Source organism: Triticum aestivum, chromosome 5B (assembly GCF_018294505.1).
Source record: "Triticum aestivum cultivar Chinese Spring chromosome 5B, IWGSC CS RefSeq v2.1, whole genome shotgun sequence".
Classification (NCBI taxonomy): Eukaryota; Viridiplantae; Streptophyta; class Magnoliopsida; order Poales; family Poaceae; genus Triticum; species Triticum aestivum.
This window is the reverse complement of record NC_057807.1, coordinates 72,080,613-72,103,696: the sequence shown is the minus strand read 5'-3', so window position 1 is coordinate 72,103,696 and position 23,084 is coordinate 72,080,613. Positions and strand designations below refer to the sequence as shown.

The following is a 23,084-nucleotide window of genomic DNA, read 5'->3' as shown; positions in this document are numbered from 1 at the left end:
TAATATATAATATTGAATAGTACATCACTGGCTAGGTAGCTAATTAAAGATCGAATACTACAGAAGAATCTAGGACACTCGCGGTTCCTGCGGCGCGGGTGGTGGACACCCAAAGAGAAGGAACCCTCACAGGATCATAGCTGAAGTGAGATCCCCGAAGAAACTGCCAGGTATTGGAGAACCTGCCGCCCTCTAACGCAACCATGTAGCGATGGACGTGCTCGTCCTCCTCCCTGACACGGCAACGTACCACCTCCGGCGGGGCCGGGTCCCTCCGCACCGAAACTGGCCCACGCGAACGCCACCAAACGAGATCAGGGTCGACGACGGGACCCGGGGTCGGGTTCCTCATCAAGCGGCGCGCCCCTCCAGGCAGCACCTCCCAGTGCCAGCCCGGTGGAGCCCAGTCCCGGACATGGGTCAGCTGGACGTCGTCGCGGACGGGTCGACGGCGAGGATGCGGGCCGGGCATCGTCGAGAACAAATACTAGCTATATGCCCGCAAAAAATAACATTTTTTTAATGATTGGATTTTGATAACTAAAATTTCTAACATTTCTATATAACACTAATTATGCTATCATTGCATATGTCAAAAATCTATATACTATTTCATACTAATTAAGCATCTAACACTAAAAACAGAAAACACAACTTCTATATATACATCCATTCAAAAACTGAAAAACAACATTATATAAAAAAAATTCATACTAATTAAACACTAATTATATCCATCTAACATGCATTCATACATATATAATAGTGAAAAAATAATAATCTAAATAATCTAAACTAATTAAACATACAAAATACGTATATACTAATATATACATGCATTAATTCATACATGTGTGTGTGTGTGTTCATCATGCATGCTTGTGTGTGTGTGTGTATGGGCTCGGGGAGGGGCGGCGCCCATGGTGGCCGCCGGGGGCGAGGGAGAGGGGTTAGAGGGGGAGAGCTCACAGCGGGGCGACGGCGACGGCGAGGCGACGACGAGGCAACGGCCGGGGGCGGTGACGGGCCGGGGCGTGACGCGGGGGCGGCGGCGCGGGGACGGCGCGACGGGGACGGGCCCGGGGCGGCGACGGGGACGGGGGCGGCGACGGGGACGGGGGCGGCGACGGAGACGAGGGCGGCGACGGGGACGGGGGCGGCGACGGCGACGGAGACGACGGAAACAGAGGAGGAGAATAAAATTTTCGTAAATGTTGTACATATAGAAGGCACCTTTAGTACCGGTTGGAGCCACCAACCGGTACTAAAGGCCTGTTTTGGCCAGGCCAAGCGGCGGGAACCACACCCCCTTTAGTACCGGGTCGTGGCACCAACCGGTACTAAAGGGGGGGGGGTCTTTAGTACCGGTTGGAGCCACGATCCGGTACTAAAGGGGGTGCGCGGCTCCAGGCGGTGCGCAAGTTTAGTCCCACCTCGCTAGTCGAGGGGCTACCGCACTGGTTTATAAGCCCCAGTGCGGTAGCTCTCTCGAGCTCCTCTCCTAACCAGGCCTACTGGGCCTACCTGTCCTCTTCGCCCAGTGGGCCTACTGGGCCTTTGCGGGCCTGCATCCTGGCCCAACAAAAGGTTGTGTTGCTAGTCGTATGCAGGCCGCTTTGGCCCAGTAGGCGGGTTTTTTTTTCTTAATTTTTTTTCGCTTTATTTATTTTTGTTTTATTTATTTTTGAGTTGTTTTTTGCTGTATTTAGAGTTTTTTTGTGAATATTTTTGCTTTAGGTACAAAAAATTACAAACTTTCTGTTAGTGCCGGTAGATTTCAAATTTGAATAGTTTAAATTTTGAATTATTTGAAATTTGTGTGAATCACTAGTTTGTGAATAACTTAACTTTGAAAAAAGTTTTTTCAGTGATTCTTTTTTCTTATGTTTAATATTAGTGTGTTTTATCATTATATTCAATTTAGTAATGCTTAGGTTGTTTAAAAAATGAAATGCCTTTGTAACAGTTCAGTTTTCGTCGGAAACCATGATACTTCGAAAGAGATTCTCCATTTTGTACACGAAGTGCATCCAGTTTTTGCCGTAACCCTCTCTACTTTCTTGCACATGCTATTTGTATGAAATTATGATACCATGCCAACTTTCAACCTTTTCTGAGTTCATTTGAAATGCTTTTCAATTTCAGGGTCATTTAGCTGGAAAAAAATCAGTAAATGCATGAAAAGAATTTGTTTGCACATAAAATTTCTTCGCGTTTCAAATGCCAAAACACATAACTACCCTAACTATTACAGAGATTCCCTCCTGGGTGTGAAACACAGAAGAAAGTGATGATAGTGAAGCCGATCACATCCCAGATCTTTGGGTGTGAAACTTTTTCTTCGCGTGTGTCCCTTTGCGCCGTAACCATGGAAAATCTTCATCATTTAACCGGATGCTCGGGTCAATATTCACTGTGAATGGAGCAATTTCATCAAACTTTTCATAATCTTTTGACTTGTCTGTCTTGTCATCCACTCCCACGATGTTTCTCTTCCCAGAAAGAACTATGTGCCACTTTGGCTCATCGTACGATGCATTTGCTTCCTTATCTTTTCTTTTTTCTTGGCTTGGTAGACATGTCCTTCACATAGAAAACCTGTGCCACATCATTGGCTAGGACGAATGGTTCGTCTGCATACGCAAGATTGTTGAGATCCACTGTTGTCATTCCGTGCTGCGAGTCTTCCGTTACCCCGCCTCGTGTCATATTGACCCATTTGCACCGAAACAAAGGGACCTTTAAACCACGTCGATAGTCAAGTTCCCATATGTCCTGTATATAACCATAATATGTTTCCTTTCTCGTCTTGGTTTCTGCATCAAACCAGACATCACTGTTTTGGTTGGTGCTCTTCTTATCTTGGGCGATCGTGTAAAATGTATTACCATTTATCTCGTACCCTTTGAAAGTCATTATATTCGAAGATGGTAACTAAGACAGCAAGTACAGGTCATCTTCAATAGAGGTGTTATGCATGATACGTGTCTGCAACCAGCTGGCGAAACTCCTGGTTTGTTCACGTGTAATCCAGTCATCAGATCGCTCCGGGTGTTTGGAGCATAGAAAATTCTTGTGTTCATCCATATACGAAGCCGCCAAGGCGGAATTCTGTAGAACTGTGTAGTGTGCTTCAGTGAGAGACTGTCCGTCCATACATATTATTTGTTCCCCTCCTAGCGTGCCTTTTCCATCCAGTCTGCCCTTATGCCGCGATTCAGGAACACCAATCAGCTTAAGGTCAGGAATAAAGTCAATACAAAACTCAATGACCTCCTCATTTTGATGGCCCTTGGAGATGCTTCCTTCTGGCCTAGCACGGTTATGAACATATTTCTTTAAGACTCCCATGAACCTCTCAAAGGGGAACATATTGTGTAGAAATACAGGACCCAAAACGTTAATCTCTTCGCATAGGTGAACTAGGACGTGCGTCATGATGTTGAAGAAGGATGGTGGGAACACCAACTCGAAACTGACAAGACATTGCACCAAATCATTCTGTAACCTTGGTATGATTTCTGGATCGATTACCTTCTGAGAGATTGCATTGAGAAATGCACATAGCTTCACAATGGCTAATCGAACGTTTTCCGGTAGAAGCCCCCTCAATGCAACCGGAAGCAGTTGCGTCATAATCACGTGGCAGTCATGAGACTTTAGGTTCTGGAACTTTTTCTCTGCCATGTTTATTATTCCCTTTATATTCGACGAGAAGCCAGACGGTACCTTAATACTGAGCAGGCATTCAAAGAAGATTTCCTTCTCTTCTTTGGTAAGAGCGTAGCTTGCATGACCCTGATGTATGCCGTCTTCTCCGTGCATACGTTGCTGGTCCTCCCGTGCCTCAGGTGTATCTTTTGTCTTCCCATACACGCCCAAGAAGCCAAGCAGGGTCACGCAAAGATTCTTCGTCACGTGCATCACGTCGATTGCGGAGCGGACCTCTAGGTCTTTCCAATATGGCAGGTCCCAAAATATAGATTTCTTCTTCCACATGGGTGCGCGTCCGTCAGCGTCCTTCGGAACAGGTTGTCCGCCAGGACCCTTTCCAAATATCACCTTCAAATCCTTGACCATATCATGTACATCAGCACCAGTACGGTGGCGAGGCTTCGTCCGGTGATCCGCCTCACCTTTGAAATGCTTGCCTTTCTTTCTTACGGGATGCCTGCTCGGAAGAAATCGACGATGTCCCAGGTACACATTCTTCTTACAACTATTCAAATATATACTGTCGGTATCATCCAAACAGTGCGTGCATCCGCGGTATCCCTTGTTTGTCTGTCCTGAAAGGTTACTGAGAGCAGGCCAATCATTGATGGTCACGAACAGCAACGCCTTTAGGTCAAATTCTTCCCCCATGTGCTCATCCCACGCACGTACACCTGTTCCATTCCACAGTTGTAAGAGTTCTTCAACTAATGGCCTTAGGTACACATCAATGTCGTTGCCGGGTTGCTTAGGGCCTTGGATGAGCACTGGCATCATAATGAACTTCCGCTTCATGCACAACCAAGGAGGAAGGTTATACAAACATAGAGTCACAGGCCAGGTGCTATGGTTGCTGCTCTGCTCCCCAAAAGGATTAATGCCATCTGCGCTTAGACCAAACCATACGCTCCTTGCGTCATCTGCAAACTCCTTCCCGTACTTTCTTTCGATTTTTCTCCACTGCGACCCGTCAGCGGGTACTCTCAACTTTCCGTCTTTCTTACGGTCTTCTCTATGCCATCGCATCGCCTTGGCATGCTCTTTGTTTTGGAACAAACGTTTCAACCGTGGTATTATAGGAGAATACCACATCACCTTGGCAGGAATCTTCTTCCTGGGGCGCTCGCCCTCGACATCCAGGCTCATCGCGGCTGATCTTATAGCGCAATGCACCACATACCGGGCAAGCGTTCAAATCCTCGTACTCACCGCGGTAGAGGATGCAATCATTAGGGCATGCATGTATCTTCTGCACCTCTAACCCTAGAGGGCAGACAACCTTCTTTGCTTCGTACGTACTCTCGGGCAATTCGTTGTCCTTTGGAAGCATATCCTTTATCATTACCAGCAACTTTCCAAATCCCTTGTCAGATACACCATTCTCTGCCTTCCATTGCAGCAATTCCAGTGTGGTGCCCAGCTTTTTCTTGTCACCTACGCAATTCGGGTACAACAATTTTTTGTGATCCTCTAACATGCGCTGCAACTTCTTCTTCTCCAAATCACTTGCGCAGTTTCTCTTTGCATCGGCAATGGCCCGACCTAGATCATCAACGGGCTCATCTGATGCCTCTTCTTCAGCTTCTTCCCGCATTGCCGGCTCAGCTTCTTCCCGCATTACCGGCTCAGCTTCTTCCCCCATTGTTGTATCATCGTATTCAGGGAACCCATGGCCAGGATAGCTGTCGTCGTCCTCTTCTTCTTCATTGTCTTCCATCATAACCCCTCTTTCTCCGTGCTTGGTCCAAACATTATAGTGGGGCATGAAACCGGACTCAAACAGGTGGACGTGAATGGTTCTTGACGTAGAGTAATTGCGACCATTCTTACAGCCAGCACATGGACAAGGCATAAAACCATCCGCCCGCTTGTTTGCCTCAGCCGCAAGCAGAAAAGTATGCACGCCCTCAACGAACTGGGGAGAGCATCGGTCATCGTACATCCATTGCCGGCTCATCTTCATTACACAACACCGAATAGACCAAATTAATACAAGTTCATACATAAAGTTCATACAACACTTAAATGCAACAAACAAATAACTCTCTAGCTAAAGCATTTAAATGCAACAACAAATGCGATCAAGATCGCAACTAACGTAACAATTGATCCAACAGCATAATGATACCAAGCCTCACTATCGATGGCATATTTTCTAATCTTTCTAATCTTCAAGCGCATTTTCTCCATCTTGATCTTGTGATCATCGACGACATCGGCAACATGCAACTCCAATTCCATCTTCTCCCCCTCAATTCTTTTCAATTTTTCTTTCAAGTACTCGTTTTCTCTTTCAACTAAATTTAACCTCTCGACAATAGGGTCGGTTGGAATTTCCGGTTCACATACCTCCTAGATAAAAATATCTATGTCAACTTGATGGGCATAATTTGTCATAAACACGAAATGCAACAAATAGTTTTAAAAGAGAATATACCACATCCGAATCATAACAAGGACGAGGGCCGACGGGGACGGATATCAAAACCATGGCACTATGTATAACAAACAACGTACGGGTAAGATAATTATTATACGAGTAACTATATATCCAAATCACACAAACATCAATTTTTTATATAAAATTTCATGAACAAGAGGCTCACCACAAGGTGGTGCCGGCGACGGGACGGTGCGGGCGATCGACGGTGGTTACGACGGAGATTTAGAAGGCACTAAGTAAACCACACCTACATATGCAAACTAAGTGTTATTTTTGACCTCAAATTGCATATAAATCAAATACTAGCACATATATATATATTTCCTCCCAAATTACTAAACTCACAAATTAATAACTATATAAAGCATTGCAAGAGCTAATCTAGCAATGAGAGATGAAAGGACAAAGTTGCTAACCTTTGTGATCATTTGAATGGATGGGGGCCTTCAAATCTTGACAAATTTTGGGCAAAATGTGTGATGAGCTCGAGAGGAAGAGGGAAGAACAGAGAGGAGAGGCGAAAGGGGAAGAAAAGAGCGAGCTCGGGTGGACGAAGGGTTTATGTAGGACGACCTTTAGTACCAGTTCGTGCCAAGAACCGGTACTAAAGGTGCTGGAGGGGGCCCAGACTGACAACATCCTGGCACCACTCTCATTAGTACCGGTTCGTGGCACGAACCGGTGCTAAAGGTTAGCCATGAACCGGTACTAATGAGAGCGGCCCGGCTAGCCGTTGGAACCGGCACTAATGTATACATTTGTGCCGGCTCAAATACAAACCGGCACTAATGTGCTTCACGTTTGACCCTTTTTCTACTAGTGGGTGCAAGGACCCCGGAGCAACGGCTCCGAACATAGCAACGGCGTCCCCTCCGTTGGGGATGGCGGGCTAGGAGGTGGCTTCATGTGGCGATGCATGGGGCGGCGGATCAAGGGATCTCGTTCCCGAGTTTGTTGCTGCAGGCGCGTGCGGGCCAGAGCCTTCTCCGGCGTCAACAACGCCTAATGCGGGAGATCCATGGCCCTCTGGGTTTGTGGACGAAAGCCAGATGTGGGCTCGGGGAGGTGCGGCTACCGGTGAGAACCGCGCCGATTTCAGTCATGGCGGACGATGCGATGTATTTGTGTTGTTCCCTTGTTGGGGGCATCGTTGTTGCAACTGTGGTCTTCCCGCCCAGGCTTCTCCGGGGAAACCCTATATCTGGGGATTGGACGATGGCGGTGCGTGGCGCCGTTCTCCCTCCTGGGGGCATCTTTTTTTTGGAGCATGTGTTGGCTTAAGGGGTCCTGAAGTGGAGTGGTGTGGTCTTCCGAGTCGAAGTCGGCGAATCTCGAGTCTCGGTGGCATGGTGTAGTCGTGTCCCGATGACGGGCTCTTGAGGATGAACGAGCGCAGGGCGGTGGCACTATCTGGCATCATGGGGGCCTCGGCGATAGGCTTGACAAGGTCATTTCATTGATCCCTGCATCGAAGATGGGTTGGCGAAAGATGGCAGCAGCGACTTTTGGAGTGTGCGCATGTAGTGTGCGCTAAGAGTGTGCTGGACCGGTGCTCTGATTTTAGATGGTACGTGTAGGAGTGAGTCAAGGCATGCGGCCATGATCATGACCACCAGTATCAAAAAGTTTCTAGTGAAATGACTTTTGTCACATAGAAAATGGATTAAGTAGAATCAATATTTTATCTTGTAAGGCATTATTGAATAATATAATAACATGACTGTGTGCATCACTTGATGCAGACGTTAGGGGTTCAACCTCCTGCCGAAAAAAAAAGAAAAAAAAACAGCGTCCTGCTAAAAAAAACAATCTTTGAGTACAATTTTCCCGTCACCGTTACATATTGTTACACGATTAGCGGTTTCAAATGAAACTCGGCTTTGTTTGCGTGGAGCATCGTTCATCCACGGTCATAAATTGTGGCTTCTTCGTCCAGAATACTTGAGAATCCTTCCCCAGGAAAATTGAGAATCCAATCATCACAACCGAAACAAACTTCTACACCTTTGATCCGAGGGCGTATGTTCTCCGAGCCTACGCCCTACCACGGTCCAGCCGTAGATCAGATGAGCCGCCGGCGCCGTTCCTCGCCGGCGCCCGTCCCCCGGCTGGACGTCGAAGACCTTCTCCAGGACATCTTTCTCCGCCTCCCTCCACAGCCATCTTTGCTCCCCCTTCTCTCCCTAGTCTGCAAACACTGGCGCAGCATCCTCTCCGACCCCGAGTTCCTCAGCCGCTTCCGTAGGCACCACCGGAACCCGCCGCTGCTCGGCTTTTTCGCCGGGGGAAACCACAACCGGAACCACGTCTTCACCCCCGTCCTCGACCCGCCCGACCGCATCCCCGCCGCGCGCTTCCCGCTGCCATGGCGCCACAGCCCCTGCGAGGAGTGGAACTTCGTCGACTGCCGCCACGACCTCGCCGTCCTGATCAACGAGTCACGGCGCGAGATCGTCGTGTGGGATCCCCTCACCGACCAGCAACGCGGCGTGGCTTTTCCACGTGGGCTTGACGACGACGACAACGGGAAGAGGTACCGGCACGCCGCCGTGCTCTGCGCCGACCCCGAAGACGGGCATGTGCACGGCGATTGCCTCTCTAGCCCATTGAAAGTGGCCCTGATATCCGTCGGACGCTTGCATGCATCCGCTTGCCTCTACGAATTGGAGTCTCGTCGATGGGGAGACATTGTCTCGACGACCACTAGAGATAACATTTGTTTGGTAAGACCCAGCATTCTGGTAGGGAACACACTCTGCTGGTTGATTGGGTGCGTCATCCTCGAGTTTGATTTTGAAAGGGAGGTCGTTCGTGCGGTCGAGGCGCCTGCGGAAGTTTGGATCAGCTATACCGACTATTGGTCTCTTCAACTCTTGCGGACCGAGGACGGTAGCCTTAGACTCGCCGTTTTGTCGAAGCACAAGCTGAGCATTCAATTATGGGAGAGGAAATTGAGCTATGATGGTGTTGCTAGTTGGGAGCTACTCCCTCCGTCCGGAAATACTTGTCATCAAAATGAATAAAAGGGGATGTATTTAGATGTATCTTAGTTCTAGATACATTTATTTTTGTTCATTTTGATGACAACTATTTTCGAACGGAGGGAGTACTAAAGAAAACCATTCCGCTGGAGTTGCTCTTTCCATGGAGGATGTGTAGTGCTCACAAAAGGGTGCTCATGGTGGGGTGTAATGAGGACACTAACGTGATTGTTCTGTCTACGATGATTGGTGACTTCTTGCTCCAGATTGAGCCGACGCTAATCAGGAATATCTCTAAAAGAAACTACTCCCTCTGTAAACTAATATAAGAGCATTTAAAACACTAAAATAGTGATCTAAACGCTTTTATATTAATTTACGGAGGGAGTACATGTGTAGGAAGATTTTCTATCCTTACACAAATTTTTATACTGCCTTGTTGCCTATATTGCACAAGCAACAATAATGCAATTATATATATGTTTGCTGAAAGTGATTTCGGTTACATTCGATACCTTCTTGTTGTAATACTTTTATGTGGTTAGGGTTCAACTGGATATATAAGAACAAATTAAGTTCTTATTTTGTTTGTTGGTCCGATTATCATATGGTGATGTACTTACTTGCTATTTTTGGGCTATACTAAAGCAAGAACATGAATGAAACTATTAGGGTACGTACAAGCAGTGGCGGAGCTACAGGAGAATGCTTGGGGGGGCTGGAACACAAAATGTGAACATTTAAGAGGGCAAAATGCTAATTTTTCTTCCAACTAAGCACAAAATTAGTATTTCCTTCACAAAATTGTCTAAGGTTGGGGGGGGGGGGGCAACCCCCCAGCAATACACTAAGCTCCGCCAGTGCGTACAAGGGTGCTATCTTAGTATTGTCATATACTCCCTTTGTTCCTAAATATAAGTCTGTTTAGAAATTTCAATATGGAGTACGTACGGGGTAAAATGAGTGAATCTACACTCTAAAAATATGTCTACGTACATCCGTATGTAGTTCATATTGAAAGCTCTAGGACTTATATTTAGAAACGGAGGGAGTATGATGTATAATCACTAGTACAGAACCGGCCTTTAGTGCCGGTTCGTGACGGGCTTTAGTGCTGGTTCGCCAACCGGCACTAAAGAGTGGGGACTAAAGGTCCCCTCCCTTTAGTACCGGTTTGTCACGAACCGGCGATAAAGTGTCACCACGTGGCACGAGCCAGGCCCGTTTGCGTGTAGGGCATTAGTACCGGTTGGTAACACCAACCGATACTAAATGTTTTGGTGTTTTTTTTTAATTTTTCTTTAGTTTTATGTTTTCAATTTAATTTAGTGATTGTTTTACATTATAATGAGTTGTTAAATCATTAGGTGAAAGTACCGCGGATTAGCTACTAGCTAGCTAGCTAAGTGATCAAGTATATGCCATCCATATTATACTTGATCAACTATACGGATATGACATATACTTGATCACTTAGGTAACGTAGGAAAAATATCATCACCAGCAGTACTAGATTAAAGAAGAAACATTCACTTGTACCAGAAGCAAAAATATCATCGAGTTCAACATACGTGATTGTCATGATATTATAAGCGTTCATATATAACACCACAAAAGCAAATCACTTAAGTTCAGAACGAAGAACACGGACATCGAGTACTAATTAAGAGCAGCATGAAGAACTAGCTAAATCACTCCTGCTAGCTACTCTCTCTCTGGTAAAATAGCATAGAACATGTATAGCTCTCCTGATTGATCATACTGGAGCATGCAGATGAACCTGTCTCCTAATCGTGGGTTGCGCTTCTCAATGCTGCCCCCTAGTACTTCTCTGTGATCATTAACAATTTTCCTCCAATCTTTCACTATTAAGCATTCATCGCTTCTAGAAATCCTGAATGCATTCATGTGCAATGCAGGATATCTTGGCCATAAGCTAACAATTGACATCTGCCCTTTAGTCTCGATACCCTGAGGCACAACTGTCATCGGGAGTCCCTGTTGAAGAACATCGTATAGTACTTAACTAATATACTTACCAATGAAAGTTTAGCAAAAAAATTATGTATGCAAAATATGCACTGAGGACAAATAGTAAATATCTTACCATCATTCCTAAATAGATGTGACCGTAGTTCAATACCATCACTATTGGTCGCACGTTTTGAGTACTAACATTTCTAAGTGCTGGAAGAAAATTTGTCTTGACAGTATGAAGATCCTCAAGCCATGAAACATAATGACTTATCTCCTCGCAGTTTAGTTCAGCTCCGGGACAGTAGTAGGTCCTGTCTACCAAGCGGCGGACATGTTTGGTTGAATGGAGATAAGCTGTCAATAGAAATTAGTTGTCAGTTATTTTTGAATAAGCAATATCAAAGACAAAAATATAGTTGAGAAGAACTCACATAATGGTAGAACTGGAGGCGTTTGCACATCGACCCATATGTCTCTATTACCTTCAATATCATCTTCCGGACGAATATCAAAGGTGATAACCATACGAGGCTCAAATGCATAAGCCTTGCATAGTGCTTGCCAAGTTTTGCATTCAAAATAGATGCACATGTGTGCATTGTATAGTTTGTCGTTGAAAGTATAACCATCATGCTCAGTTTTCAGGTAAGCTCTCTTTACCTCCATAGTTTCCATATCTTTGAAACCTATCTTATCCAAGACAAAAATTCTTGCATGGCAGGGGATGCGCTAGTAGAATAGTGAAAATTAAAAATAATAAGTCAGGCAAATAAAGCATATATAAGTCATGCTTACTTACGAAAACAGACTTGTCGTTGTGACTTACTGTATCAAATTCGAAGGTCTCATCCAGCTTGATGCTGAATCGCCTACCATCAACAAGGAAATTTTTGTCGCACTAGCCGCGCTGGTCTTCACAGTATTCACACATAATGAAAAGTTTTCCGTCGTCAGACGACATTTCCTATGTTCATATTAGGCGAAACATTAAACACTTACTAATTCAATTAATTCAACTACTTCTATTAATTCAACTAAGCATTTACTAAAAATAAACTAGTTTTATTAATGCAATTAGTTCAACTAAGCATTTACTAAAAATAAACTAGTTCTATATATATATATATATATTAATTCAACTAGTTCAACTAAGCATTTACTAAAAATAAACTAGTTATATTAATTCAACTAGTTCAACTAAGCATTTACTAAAAATAAACTAGTTCTATATATATATATATATATATATATATATATATATATATATATATATATATATATATATATATATTAATTCAAGTAGTTCAACTAAGCATTTACTAAAAAAACTAGTTCTATATATTAATTCAACTAGTTCAACTAAGCATTTACTAAAAATAAACTAGTTTTATATATTAATTCAACTAGTTCAACTAAACATTTACTAAAAATAAACTAGTTATATTAATTCAACTAAATCAAACTAAGCATTTACTAAAAATAAACTAGTTCTATATATTAATTCAACTAGTTCAACTAAGCATTTACTACAAATAAACTAGTTCTATTAATTCAACTAGTTCAAACTAAGCATTTACTATAAAAATAAACTAGTTCGATCTATATATTAATTCATCTAAACATTAGAAAACAGACAATAAGTAAAAAAATATGTGTGTGTGTAGTGTGTGTATATGTGTGTACGTACACGTGTAGTGTAGTGTGTGTGTGTGTGTGTGTGTGTGTGTGTGTATGCGTGTGTGCGTGTGTGTGTGTGTATGCTTCTGGTACAAGTGAATGTTTCTCCTCCTCCTTCTTTTCCTCCTCCTTCTTCTTCTTCTTCTTCTTCTTCTTCTTCTTCCTCCTCTTCTTCTTCTCCTTCTTCGCCTCCTTCTTCGCCTTCTTCTTCCTTCTTCTTCCTCTTCTTCTTCTTCTTCCTCCTCTTCTTCTTCTTCTTCTTCTTCTTCTTCTTCTTCTTCTTCTTCTTCTTCTTCTTCTTCTTCTTCTTCTTCTTCTTCTTCCTGTTCTTCTTCCTGTTCTTCTTCCTTCTTCTTCCTCTTCTTATTCTTCTTCTCCTTCTTCTTCCTCTTCTCCTTCTTCTCCTTCTTCTTCTTCTTCCTCTGAACGCAGAAAAAATACATTGATCAGTACCGCCTTAATTTCAGCCAAAACGTGCTACTGCTACACAGAAGTACATATAAAAAATACATTGATCATCAACGATCTTTTTGTATAGAATCTAAATCGTCAATAGGAATCTACCACCAATTTAAGAACCGGCGAAGACTCCTATTGCAGCCACAGATCCTACACATAGAGTTCAATGAAGACCAAATGTTCGGGATAGTTTGAGAAGTAACATACTTAAGGTGGTCAAATTCTTGTTAGAGGAGCGAGGTGGGACTAAAAATAGCTGCTGCCACAACCTCTTTAGTACCGGTTCGTGCCACGAACCGGTACTAAAGGTGCTGGCCGTGCACCAGCATCTTTACTACCGGTTCGTGGCACGAACCGGTACTAAAGGTGCTGGCCGTGCACCAGCATCTTTACTACCGGTTCGTGGCACGAACCGATACTAAAGATTCCCAACGAACCGGTACTAAAGGTCACCTCCCGCCAAGTCATTTGAATCGGCACTAATGGGCGCATTAATGCCGGCTCATATGCGAACCGGTACTAATGTTTCTCATATTAGGTGCGTTTTCTACTAGTGAATTGCTAGGTTGGAACAGACAGAAATAGGAAAAAGGAGTTTGCCTTCTCTTAGCTAAGAGATGACCACTTACTAAGGAAGACAAGACAATTCCCTTTATTGTCAAGATGTCATCTACTACCCTCCTTCCGGTTTAGAGGGCTTATGTCAAAATTTTAGTTTTTCAGTTTTATAAGTCTCCACTGTATTGCTCCCCGTCATATGTTCAGGTTAGACTAGCCACATGTGGTAAGCAATCTAAATTATTCAAAAAAAAAGGTTAGACTAGCCACAGTGGAGAGTAACATACACATATCCCTTACTATATTACTACCTTCATAGCGGGTAGTAACACAAGTGTGGTGTCATGCAAAGGTTTATTTATTAGGTTATAGACTCATATTGCATTGGGACATGTGATGCTATACTAACTAGCTAAGTTACTTAAACTATCTCTCTCCTCATTAATTCATTGCCACATAAGCAAATTTGCTAAGTTGGACTCGATGTTACTGCTGAAATTACTCCCACTGTGGCTAGCCTTATATGGTGCATTAAATCGTTGTATGCAAGGATTAAGAAAAAATTCACCAGTGCATGTAAAAGTCTTGATCATTTATTGGTCGTCAATATATGCATTACAATTAATGCATTGGTAAGCTCACTAGTATTTGTTAGAAAAATGAGTGCATTAATTGAGTACTTTTGAAAATTACAAAAAATATTTCACCATTCACCATCTACCTTGGTAAGATTTTTAAATTGAACCCTATAAACTGGAAGAGAGGGAGTAGTAGTTGCATATATCTTTTAATTTAATTTAATCCTCCCATTTTTTATGAACATGCAAACATTTATGTTAGAAATAACACTAAGAAATAATCTATTTTTATAACATGCTTTTGTCTTCTCTAGCAAAATGATATGAATTGCACAAGAAAAGACCGCCTTATCAACCATCTACAATTGCACAAGGTAAGCCCACTAGTATTTGTTGGGCCACATTTGAGTGGGAATATTCTATATTTCATATGGTAGATGATTTTTCCTATAAACATGGTTAAGTTCTTGACTTTCATGAAAATCAGTGTGTACTATATTATGGGACGGAGGGAAAACTACCTAGGAGTATTAGACATCAGTCAACTCGCATCATGCACTCGTGGAGTTGCGATGTGAGGTACTAACACTGGAGAACCAACGCTGAGGTGAAGCATCTTCTTCCAGCCAATGTGGCTTCTTCTCGATTGCAAGCATATGATGGGGCTTCAAATACCATGGCATCAAATGCTGATTCTTCTCAACTATTACTCCCTCCGTTCGGAATTAGTTGTTGCAAAAATGGATGTATCTAGATGTATTTTAGTTTTAGATACATCCATTTCCAAGACAAGTAGTTCCAAACGGAGGGAGTAGTAACAAACAAAAAGACATGCAGCAACACGATTTGAGTAATGGAGTGCAAGAATGGTATCCACCACGATTGTTGGCGCCAGACAAGATTGGTTGTGAAATGATAATACCACTAACTACTTCCTCCGTTCCAAAATAGATGACCCAACTTTGTACTCCCTCCGTCCGGAAATACTTGTCATCAAAATAGATAAAAGGGGATGTATCTAGACATATTTTAGTTTTAGATACATCTCCTTGACAAGTATTTTTGGACGGAGGAAGTACTAACCTTAGATCAAAGTTAAGTCATCTATTTTGGAACGGAGGGAGTAGTATGTAACGATAGCACAATCATTTTGCTATCATTTCCATAGCTTATATTTGCACAAGAGTGTGCGCCACTTTGTAATAGTCTTGCAGTCTATATGCTTAACCTGTACACTATAAACCCTCCTCCCAGCCCACGCCCATGGCCTTACTACCAAAACTTTACCACCAAGGGCAAGAAGAGCTAGGGGAAGATTGATCGATCATGCATTGTCAGGCAATACATTATGCCTTTGATCACCCACTATCATACGTTTCGCATATGGTAACAGGCACCGCAAAATCGCAGATTGGTTTTCGGTCATCCTGGAAATGGGTGGATGAGCCCTTCATGTCACGTCATGTGGCAAACATCCCATTTAGCTCTTGGCTTTCTATCTTCTATGATCTGCACGTCACTGGCTCTGTCTGGCCTCTTCATTGTTCTTGATCTTCGCTTCCAAGCACCTGTCACCTCTTCTGCTTCACTGTCACAGCTGTCATCACAATAAAATAAATCCAGCCGTGTTCCTCTATGCATGACCTCTTCATTGTCATTGTCATTGTCATTGTCAGAAGGTAAGAACTCGACAACTTCTTCACTTTCTGAGCTGTCAGGATCTGATTTCACATCGTCCTTCACGGCGCTACCAGGCAATGTAGCCTCTTCAGAAAGAACACATACTCTGTTCCTTCCATCACTTTTGCGGGTGCTCCAAGGTGTTCCTTCAAATGTGTCTCCACCTCCTACCACCATTTCTAATCTGTCACCAGATGCAACTGCTTCTGATTTTCCTTTCCATAAGATTTCATCAGAGCCATCAGATGTTGCTGCCCCTGGCTTAACATCATCTGCGCCCATGTCTGAACTGGCACAGGGTATAACCGCCTCTGATTCTCCTTCCATCATCACACAGTCTTCATGAGAGCCATCAGCTGTAGGTGCCTCTGATTCTCCTTCCTTCATCAAACAGTCATCATCAGAGCCATCAGCTGTAGCTGCCTCAGACATAACATCATCAACCCTCGCACTTTCAAACTCTTTCAGCAGTAGTTTCCTTATCTTGTTTCTTAAATTAGAAGCCTCTTCAGATCTAAACCAACTGCGACTAAACTGTAAAGCCAATACAAGCTCAGTGTTAAACCCTCGAGAAAGAAACTCGCCAAGCTAAACAGACAAAGCATTATAAGAACTGAAAAATACAGAAAGGAGTTGGCACCACTAACCATGCCAAGTCTATCTCTTGTGAAATTTTCTGGTGCTTCAGTTATAAACCGTTGAATATAGTAGAGCATGAAGATGCCACAATCATATGCATTGTTCTGCCCTGGAACCTGGTCATTGTAACAATTTATAAGAATGTACCAAGATAAAAATGTAATTTAGTTGCAGACCACAATCTAAACAACTTTGAGTGTAGAACAGGAACCAATCCCAAACCAAAAATAATAATCTATAGATTCAATGACCTGGATAGTTAGCAATCTAAAGAGTTGAGTACTAGACTCCTAGGTTTTAAGTCAAGCAAGAAGAAACAACTCGCTTTTCATTATCAAATGCCTCCTTGCTTATGAACTATGGTATATTTCTCCATAATCAACTCATTGCTTTTAAGACACACCTGCATCGTCTGCTTCTATAAAGTATCCACCCATCATAACACTTACCTCAACATTTTCCTTGTGTATATTCCTTGGAAGATCCTCCCATATTGTGTCTGAAATAGAAATGTCAGAAGGAGGGTTGTTCCTTAAATGCTTCCATTCCTCTTCAAGGAATCTACATACAGTTGATGACATCAGCATTATGAAGAGTTTACTCGCTATCAAAATCATAGAACTCATCAACAAGTGAGCCAGCACCCAAAGTTAGATAATAGTCGTTATGTCACTTACCTCCTAACTGTACGATAAATGGCATCAGTAGGATGCATCCCTAAGGAGTCCAGATGAAGTACGATTGGTCCTGAATTACTCTCTTTTGCAGGAATGCAGATAATCACCAGGCTCCAGTGTGCCCTAATTAACAAAGACAAAAAAGCATTTAGCAGACATACCAAAAGAAGTACGCATAATGTTATTAACCTCATAGGCCACAACCCAATGCTTGTAAAACAATTCATCAGATTACTAAAGGATTGATACTTAGGAATCTGAAACTGCAGATCCAGATGGAGCATGGAGTTATAAAACTTATCCAAGAGTGCATTTGGATAAAATAATCAATAACATGAGCCATCAATTATATTTGCAAGCATATAAATAACAAACATGTTAGAATTCCTATTCCAGTAACTAACTTACGTTCCATGGATTGGCAGTATAATGTATCCTCTCTGAAATATATTGACACCTTTCCACCATCTTCTCAACTTCACGAACTCGCGCTAGAAAAAGTGGAGCATTACAATCTAAAATTATCATATGAAGATACCACTTCACAAACAAGAGAGATATCAAAACAGTACTTTATAAGAAACAAGTAGTGAAGTACTAGGACAGGACAACTACAACACATTGTCCAAAAATTCAGAGTACTCTGGACATATGCCTGTTACTATCGCATCTGAACATGGAAGCAATAAAAGCATATGTCCAGAGTACTCATGTATCACTAACAATAAGATTCAGAGAAAACATCGTATGAAAATAGTACAACACTACATAAAAAAGAAAGATAAATCATAAAAGACTATTAAATACTCCCTCCGTTCCCAAATATAAGTCTTTTTAGAGATTCCAACAAGTGACTACATACGGAGTAAAATGAATGAACCTACACCCTAAAATATGTCTACATACATTCGTATGTTGTTGTCCATTTGAAATGTCTAAAAAGACTTATATTTAGGAACGGAGGGAGTATATAAGAATCAAGAACTCAAGATACTAAGAAAGGACAACTACAACACAGTATAGTACTCCCTCCGTCCGGAAATACTTGTCGAAGAAATGCATAAAAATGAATGTATCTAGAACTAAAATACATCTAGATACATCCATTCCTCCGACGAGTATTTCCGGACGGAGGGAGTACTTCCTTCGTCCAGAATTACTTGACGCTCAAACGGATGTATCTAGACCTATTTTAGTGTTAGATACATCCATTTGAGCATCAAGTAATTCCGTATGGAGGGAGTACTAGGTTACACTATCACATTTTACCAAGCCAACAACAAAAGCTTATCTCCAAAGTACTCTCATGTACCATGAATAATAGAACTTGGAGAAGACTAACATATATTTTAGCGGCAGTATTCAAGTCATTCAATAGAAAAACAATCTTACCTTCCCAGATAATGCTTCTTGAAGCTTGCTGTAAAAATATGTGTTAAACATGTGGAAATTGTTTCTGGCAGCTTCACGTTGAAATTTGTCTCTTTTGATGTATCTGCCAGAAGAATATCATACAAAGAGTTAAACAGAAACATCCATTTAGAAGCAAAGTTGTTATGAACAGAATTCACAAGTCCTAACTTTAAACAATTCTAACATCTCTGAGTAAGTGGATAACTAAAAATTCACATGATGCTATTTTTACTAATTCGTCAAGCTCAACAGCTCAAATAGATAGCTTGATGATGTTCCGGACATTTCAATACCAACAGGCAGCACAACTAGGTGCATTAACACCTAAATGTTATCAAATCATAAAGAATTGATTGCTTCCTACTCCCCCCTTTCACTATTACAAGACATTTTGGATAATTCAGTATATACTAGATTCAGACTGAAATGAGTGAACCAACACACTAAAAGGCGTCTATATACATCAGATTTAGAAAAAAGTTAGAACATCTTATAATGGTGAATGGAGGGGGTATTATTCAAAGACACATGATGTGCTCAAGCAGTCTCTAAAAGGAGAAGATCATAGAATGATACAAAGCAAAACTTGAAAGATAGGGACATATATTCTTACTGGATGTAGTAGTTTATTACAGGGGACGACAAATATACTCCAGGATCAAGGCATTTGATATCCGAACTGGTGAGCTCTACAGCTTCTGGATCATCTCTGTTCAAATGGTTAGTATTAATGACAGAACTAAAGAAAATTTCACTGCCATGAACTGAAGGTCTTCAAAAAAAATGCAGTGTTCACCTTGATGGATAGTAAATTTTTGAGTCGTTCCTGAAAAACCCATTGTTTTATCAGATAGTAAATCGAAACTGTAGCTCAGTATGCATAACAGAAAACACGTTGGTGGTGAAGCTCCTTACTTACCATTCCTCTGGCACCCGACAGTCTACTGGTTCATCAGATTGTGCATCTTCCTCATCCACGAGAACCACATCATTAACCTAGTATAGGTACACAATATAATAATGTAGCTATGTAAGGTCAAATTTGTACTCCCTCCGTCCGAAAATACTTGTCATCAAAATGGATAAAAAGAGATGTATCTAGAACTAAAATACGACTAGATGCATCCCCTTTTATCCATTTTGATGACAAGTATTTCCGGACGGAGGGAGTATCTAAAAGTGGCATGATGATCAATCTACTACTGGAAGTACACTGTCCAAAAAACATCCTGGTTTTATTTCATGATGATAACCTAACTTAAAGGACAGACCCAGTGCTAGAATTAATTAGCACGGGCAAACTATTAATGGGAAGTGTGGCAGTGTACATAAATGGAGGAGGCCAGTTTTCTGCAGAAGCCAGCATCATGTAACAAGTGAAATGTCATTAATCGTAAACAGCTCAAATGCACTCACACTGCATGCAATAGGGCAGCTTTGTAGCTTGACCACTCAAGCAATAGGAAATAAGGATCATTTGTACAGGGGCAAAAAGTAAGGAAACTTTTACTCCCTCCGTTCCAAAATAAGTGTCGTAGTTTTAGTTTGGCTTTAGTTCAAATTTGAACTTTTGAACTAAAACCATCACACTTATTTTGGAAGGGAGGGAGTAGAATAGTAATTTCATTGGTCTAGATGATTGTCACGTTGTCAGCGTACCCACCTTTCGAGAATATAAAACAGATGAGTCTTCATGCTGTACATTCCACCTGTGTCGAAGAATTAAAAAGGAATCTCAGCTTAATATTTTGATTAAATGTAACAGTATACTGAGATGTATTGTATAGAAGTCCTGAGAGAGACTGTATGACGTATGTGAATAATATCCGCAATGCTTATTACTCCCTCTGTTCCTAAATATAAGTCTTTTTAGAGATTCCAATATGGACTACATACGGAGCAAAATGAGTGAATCTACACTCTAAACTACGTCTATGTACATCCGTATGTAGTCCATATTGAAATCCCTAAAAAGACTTATATTTAGGAATGGAGGGACTGGATATATAAGATTTCACCAGAATATGTATTCCACACATTTCCAATAACTTATGTCAAGCAGGTCTTAACAAAGTGGAGTACTGATATTAATATTGCTGATGTATAAGTGCACAGTGCACCTAAAAAACAAGACAGAAGCATTTTCTTCCTAAAAGAATGGCATAGTCATGGCCTTGCAGAAAGCAAAACAGCATATGCTTGAAATCTGAATCAAGTAAAGTGATACTATTATCATTTGTTAAAAATGATCAAGATTCCTGTCTCAGAACTACATTACGGCTACCAAGTCTGCACAATTCCAGAACACAACAGAACCAAGTAGCCATATACATACATAATTCCGTCAATATACTTTCTTACAAAACAGTGACTTTCTATTAAAAGTGCAGCTTAAAAATTCGTTGGTATTTGAAACTAAATCATAAAAGAGCTGTAAATGGAGTCTCTTGTAATTGCCAAACACAAGTAGTAATAATACTAGTAAAGTGCAATACGCATTGACAGAAATATTGTAAATTAGTAACACGGAGATCCTAAAACAGGTTGTGCAGGGATGCAGGGAACAGGGACAGTCAAAACTAAAAATGGGCACTCATGTGGTGTGCTAATAAGCTTAACACGGGATGGCATGTTTCATTTCTGTTGCCCTGATTTTCTGAAAATCTGACACATACCTATTTGCAGGATTGCTGAAAAAGTTGCTTTGAATCTGCCGACGCTTTTCTCTATCATGTTCCTTTGGATCAACGGCACGGACTCTCTGTTTGTGCCCAGATAAAGTAGTTGGAGATGTTTTGCTTGAGTACATCTTATCCTCTGGTATAGGTCTCATTCGTCCAGGTTGTTTGAAACTTGTGCGTGAAAACAGACCTAGCTGCATTCACCACCATTTCATCCTAATTTAGAAGAGATTTTTACAGATTATCAACAACAAGGACACATGCATGTCATTACTATATACCTCTCCGTAGTTTTTCTTTGTCGAGCGAATGGGAATGGGAGATGACTTCGGATGGTATCTGCGGGCAGCACGTTCTGCCTCTGAATCATCAATATCTGCAAAAAGGGCACATTACACTTAAAATTGCCCTAGCATGGTTAGCCGTAATGATGAGCAAATTAGCTGGAACAGATTCAACAGTCGCATATTTTCATTAGATGTTCCAACCAAACTGCATAAATTGCATTTCCTGTACTAACTTCATCCACAGCTCCCATGTACCCATACTTTGCCAACCCATCTCTCGACATTGCTAAGGTATAAGCTCGTAACTGAACATGCAGTAAGCGAAAAAACCTTACCAAATGAGTAAGCGTCAGAACGAGGATCCCGATAGGAAGCACCGCCATCCTACGAATTAACACACCAATGACCATGTAAACAAGTTGTGAGAGGGAGAGAGGGGGCCAATCAGAGACGAGTGCACGATCGAACCTTGGCGCTGTTGGTATCGATCCCCCGAAGCCGCGCCTCCTCCTCGAGCAGCCGGAGGATGCGTTTGCGGCCTTCCCTCTTCTCCTGCTCGATTAGGCCTCCGAATGCGGGGTGCGTGCTGCGGGCGTACGCGATCTCAAGCTGCAGCGCCTCGTCCGAAAAATCCGCGATGTCCCGCCGCAGCCCGTCGTTCGATCTCCCAGAGAACTCCCCCTCCGTCTCCGCCTCCTCATCCCTCCTCCCCTTCCCCTTGGCCGGCGCCGGGGGAGGGCAGACGAATCCCTCGCCGGGGGAGGAGCGGGCGGACGCATTCCCCTTGGCCCTCCCCTTCCCGGCCGCCGAGGGAGGGGAGGCGAAGCAGACTTCGGCGTCGCCTTCGCCGTCGGGGGAGGAGCCCACGAACTCCTTTAGCCAGTTGATATCGATGCCGATCTTCTTCGCCGCCGCCCCCATCGTCATCCGCGGCGCCGGCGGCGCCGATCGGCGGGGAGGAAATGCGGATTGGGACGTTGTGGGGAGAGGGAAATTTGGGGTTTGGGGTTTGGGTTCGGGGGGGAATGGGGAGGTTGCCGTGACTATTAGTATTACCCCGGAACTTAATTAAGCGTAAAAACTTCGACGGTGAGATTTGCTCGCGGATTTGGAGACATTTATATACATACGGAAATCTTCGGGTTTTTTTTTTACTCGGAATCTTCGACTCTTCGTTACACGTACGCACAGGTGGACGGACGGCTTGAGCGGTGAGCCCGCTTCCCCGGACTCCGGCGCTCGTGTTAACGAGTATTTCTCTAAAAATAAAAATAAATTGAAAAACTAACGGTGCGATCTAGGTATCGGCGAAATAGGATC

The 23,084-nt window shown here is 42.6% G+C and overlaps 1 protein-coding gene across 1 annotated transcript; it reads right to left on the bottom strand.

Annotated features, from left to right (window-relative positions):
• Positions 1-15,516: 15,516 nt before the first annotated feature.
• On the bottom strand, positions 15,517-22,803 carry LOC123110476 (probable ubiquitin-like-specific protease 2A). The gene is made up of 14 exons (XM_044531003.1): positions 22,233-22,803; positions 22,100-22,148; positions 21,759-21,853; positions 21,472-21,671; positions 20,460-20,505; positions 19,716-19,792; positions 19,593-19,622; positions 19,410-19,505; positions 18,776-18,878; positions 17,792-17,874; positions 17,384-17,506; positions 17,156-17,267; positions 16,715-16,822; positions 15,517-16,601 (listed from the first exon to the last, which is right to left on the bottom strand). The coding sequence occupies exons 1-14, from the start codon at positions 22,689-22,691 to the stop codon at positions 15,843-15,845; spliced, it is 2,340 nt and encodes a 779-aa protein (XP_044386938.1). The 5' UTR covers positions 22,692-22,803; the 3' UTR covers positions 15,517-15,842.
• Between the last annotated feature and the right edge of the window lie 281 nt (positions 22,804-23,084).

Excerpts from the sequence above, each read along its gene's own strand:
- LOC123110476 (XM_044531003.1), bottom strand. The coding sequence starts at position 22,691 with ATGACGATGGGGGCGGCGGCGAAGAAGATCGGCATCGATATCAACTGG. Across the intron at positions 19,793-20,459 it reads CTGTTTTATATTCTCGAAAG|GTTAATGATGTGGTTCTCGT; the intron begins GTGGGTACGCTG and ends TACCTATACTAG. Across the intron at positions 16,602-16,714 it reads CAAGAGATAGACTTGGCATG|TTTAGTCGCAGTTGGTTTAG; the intron begins GTTAGTGGTGCC and ends TTGGCTTTACAG.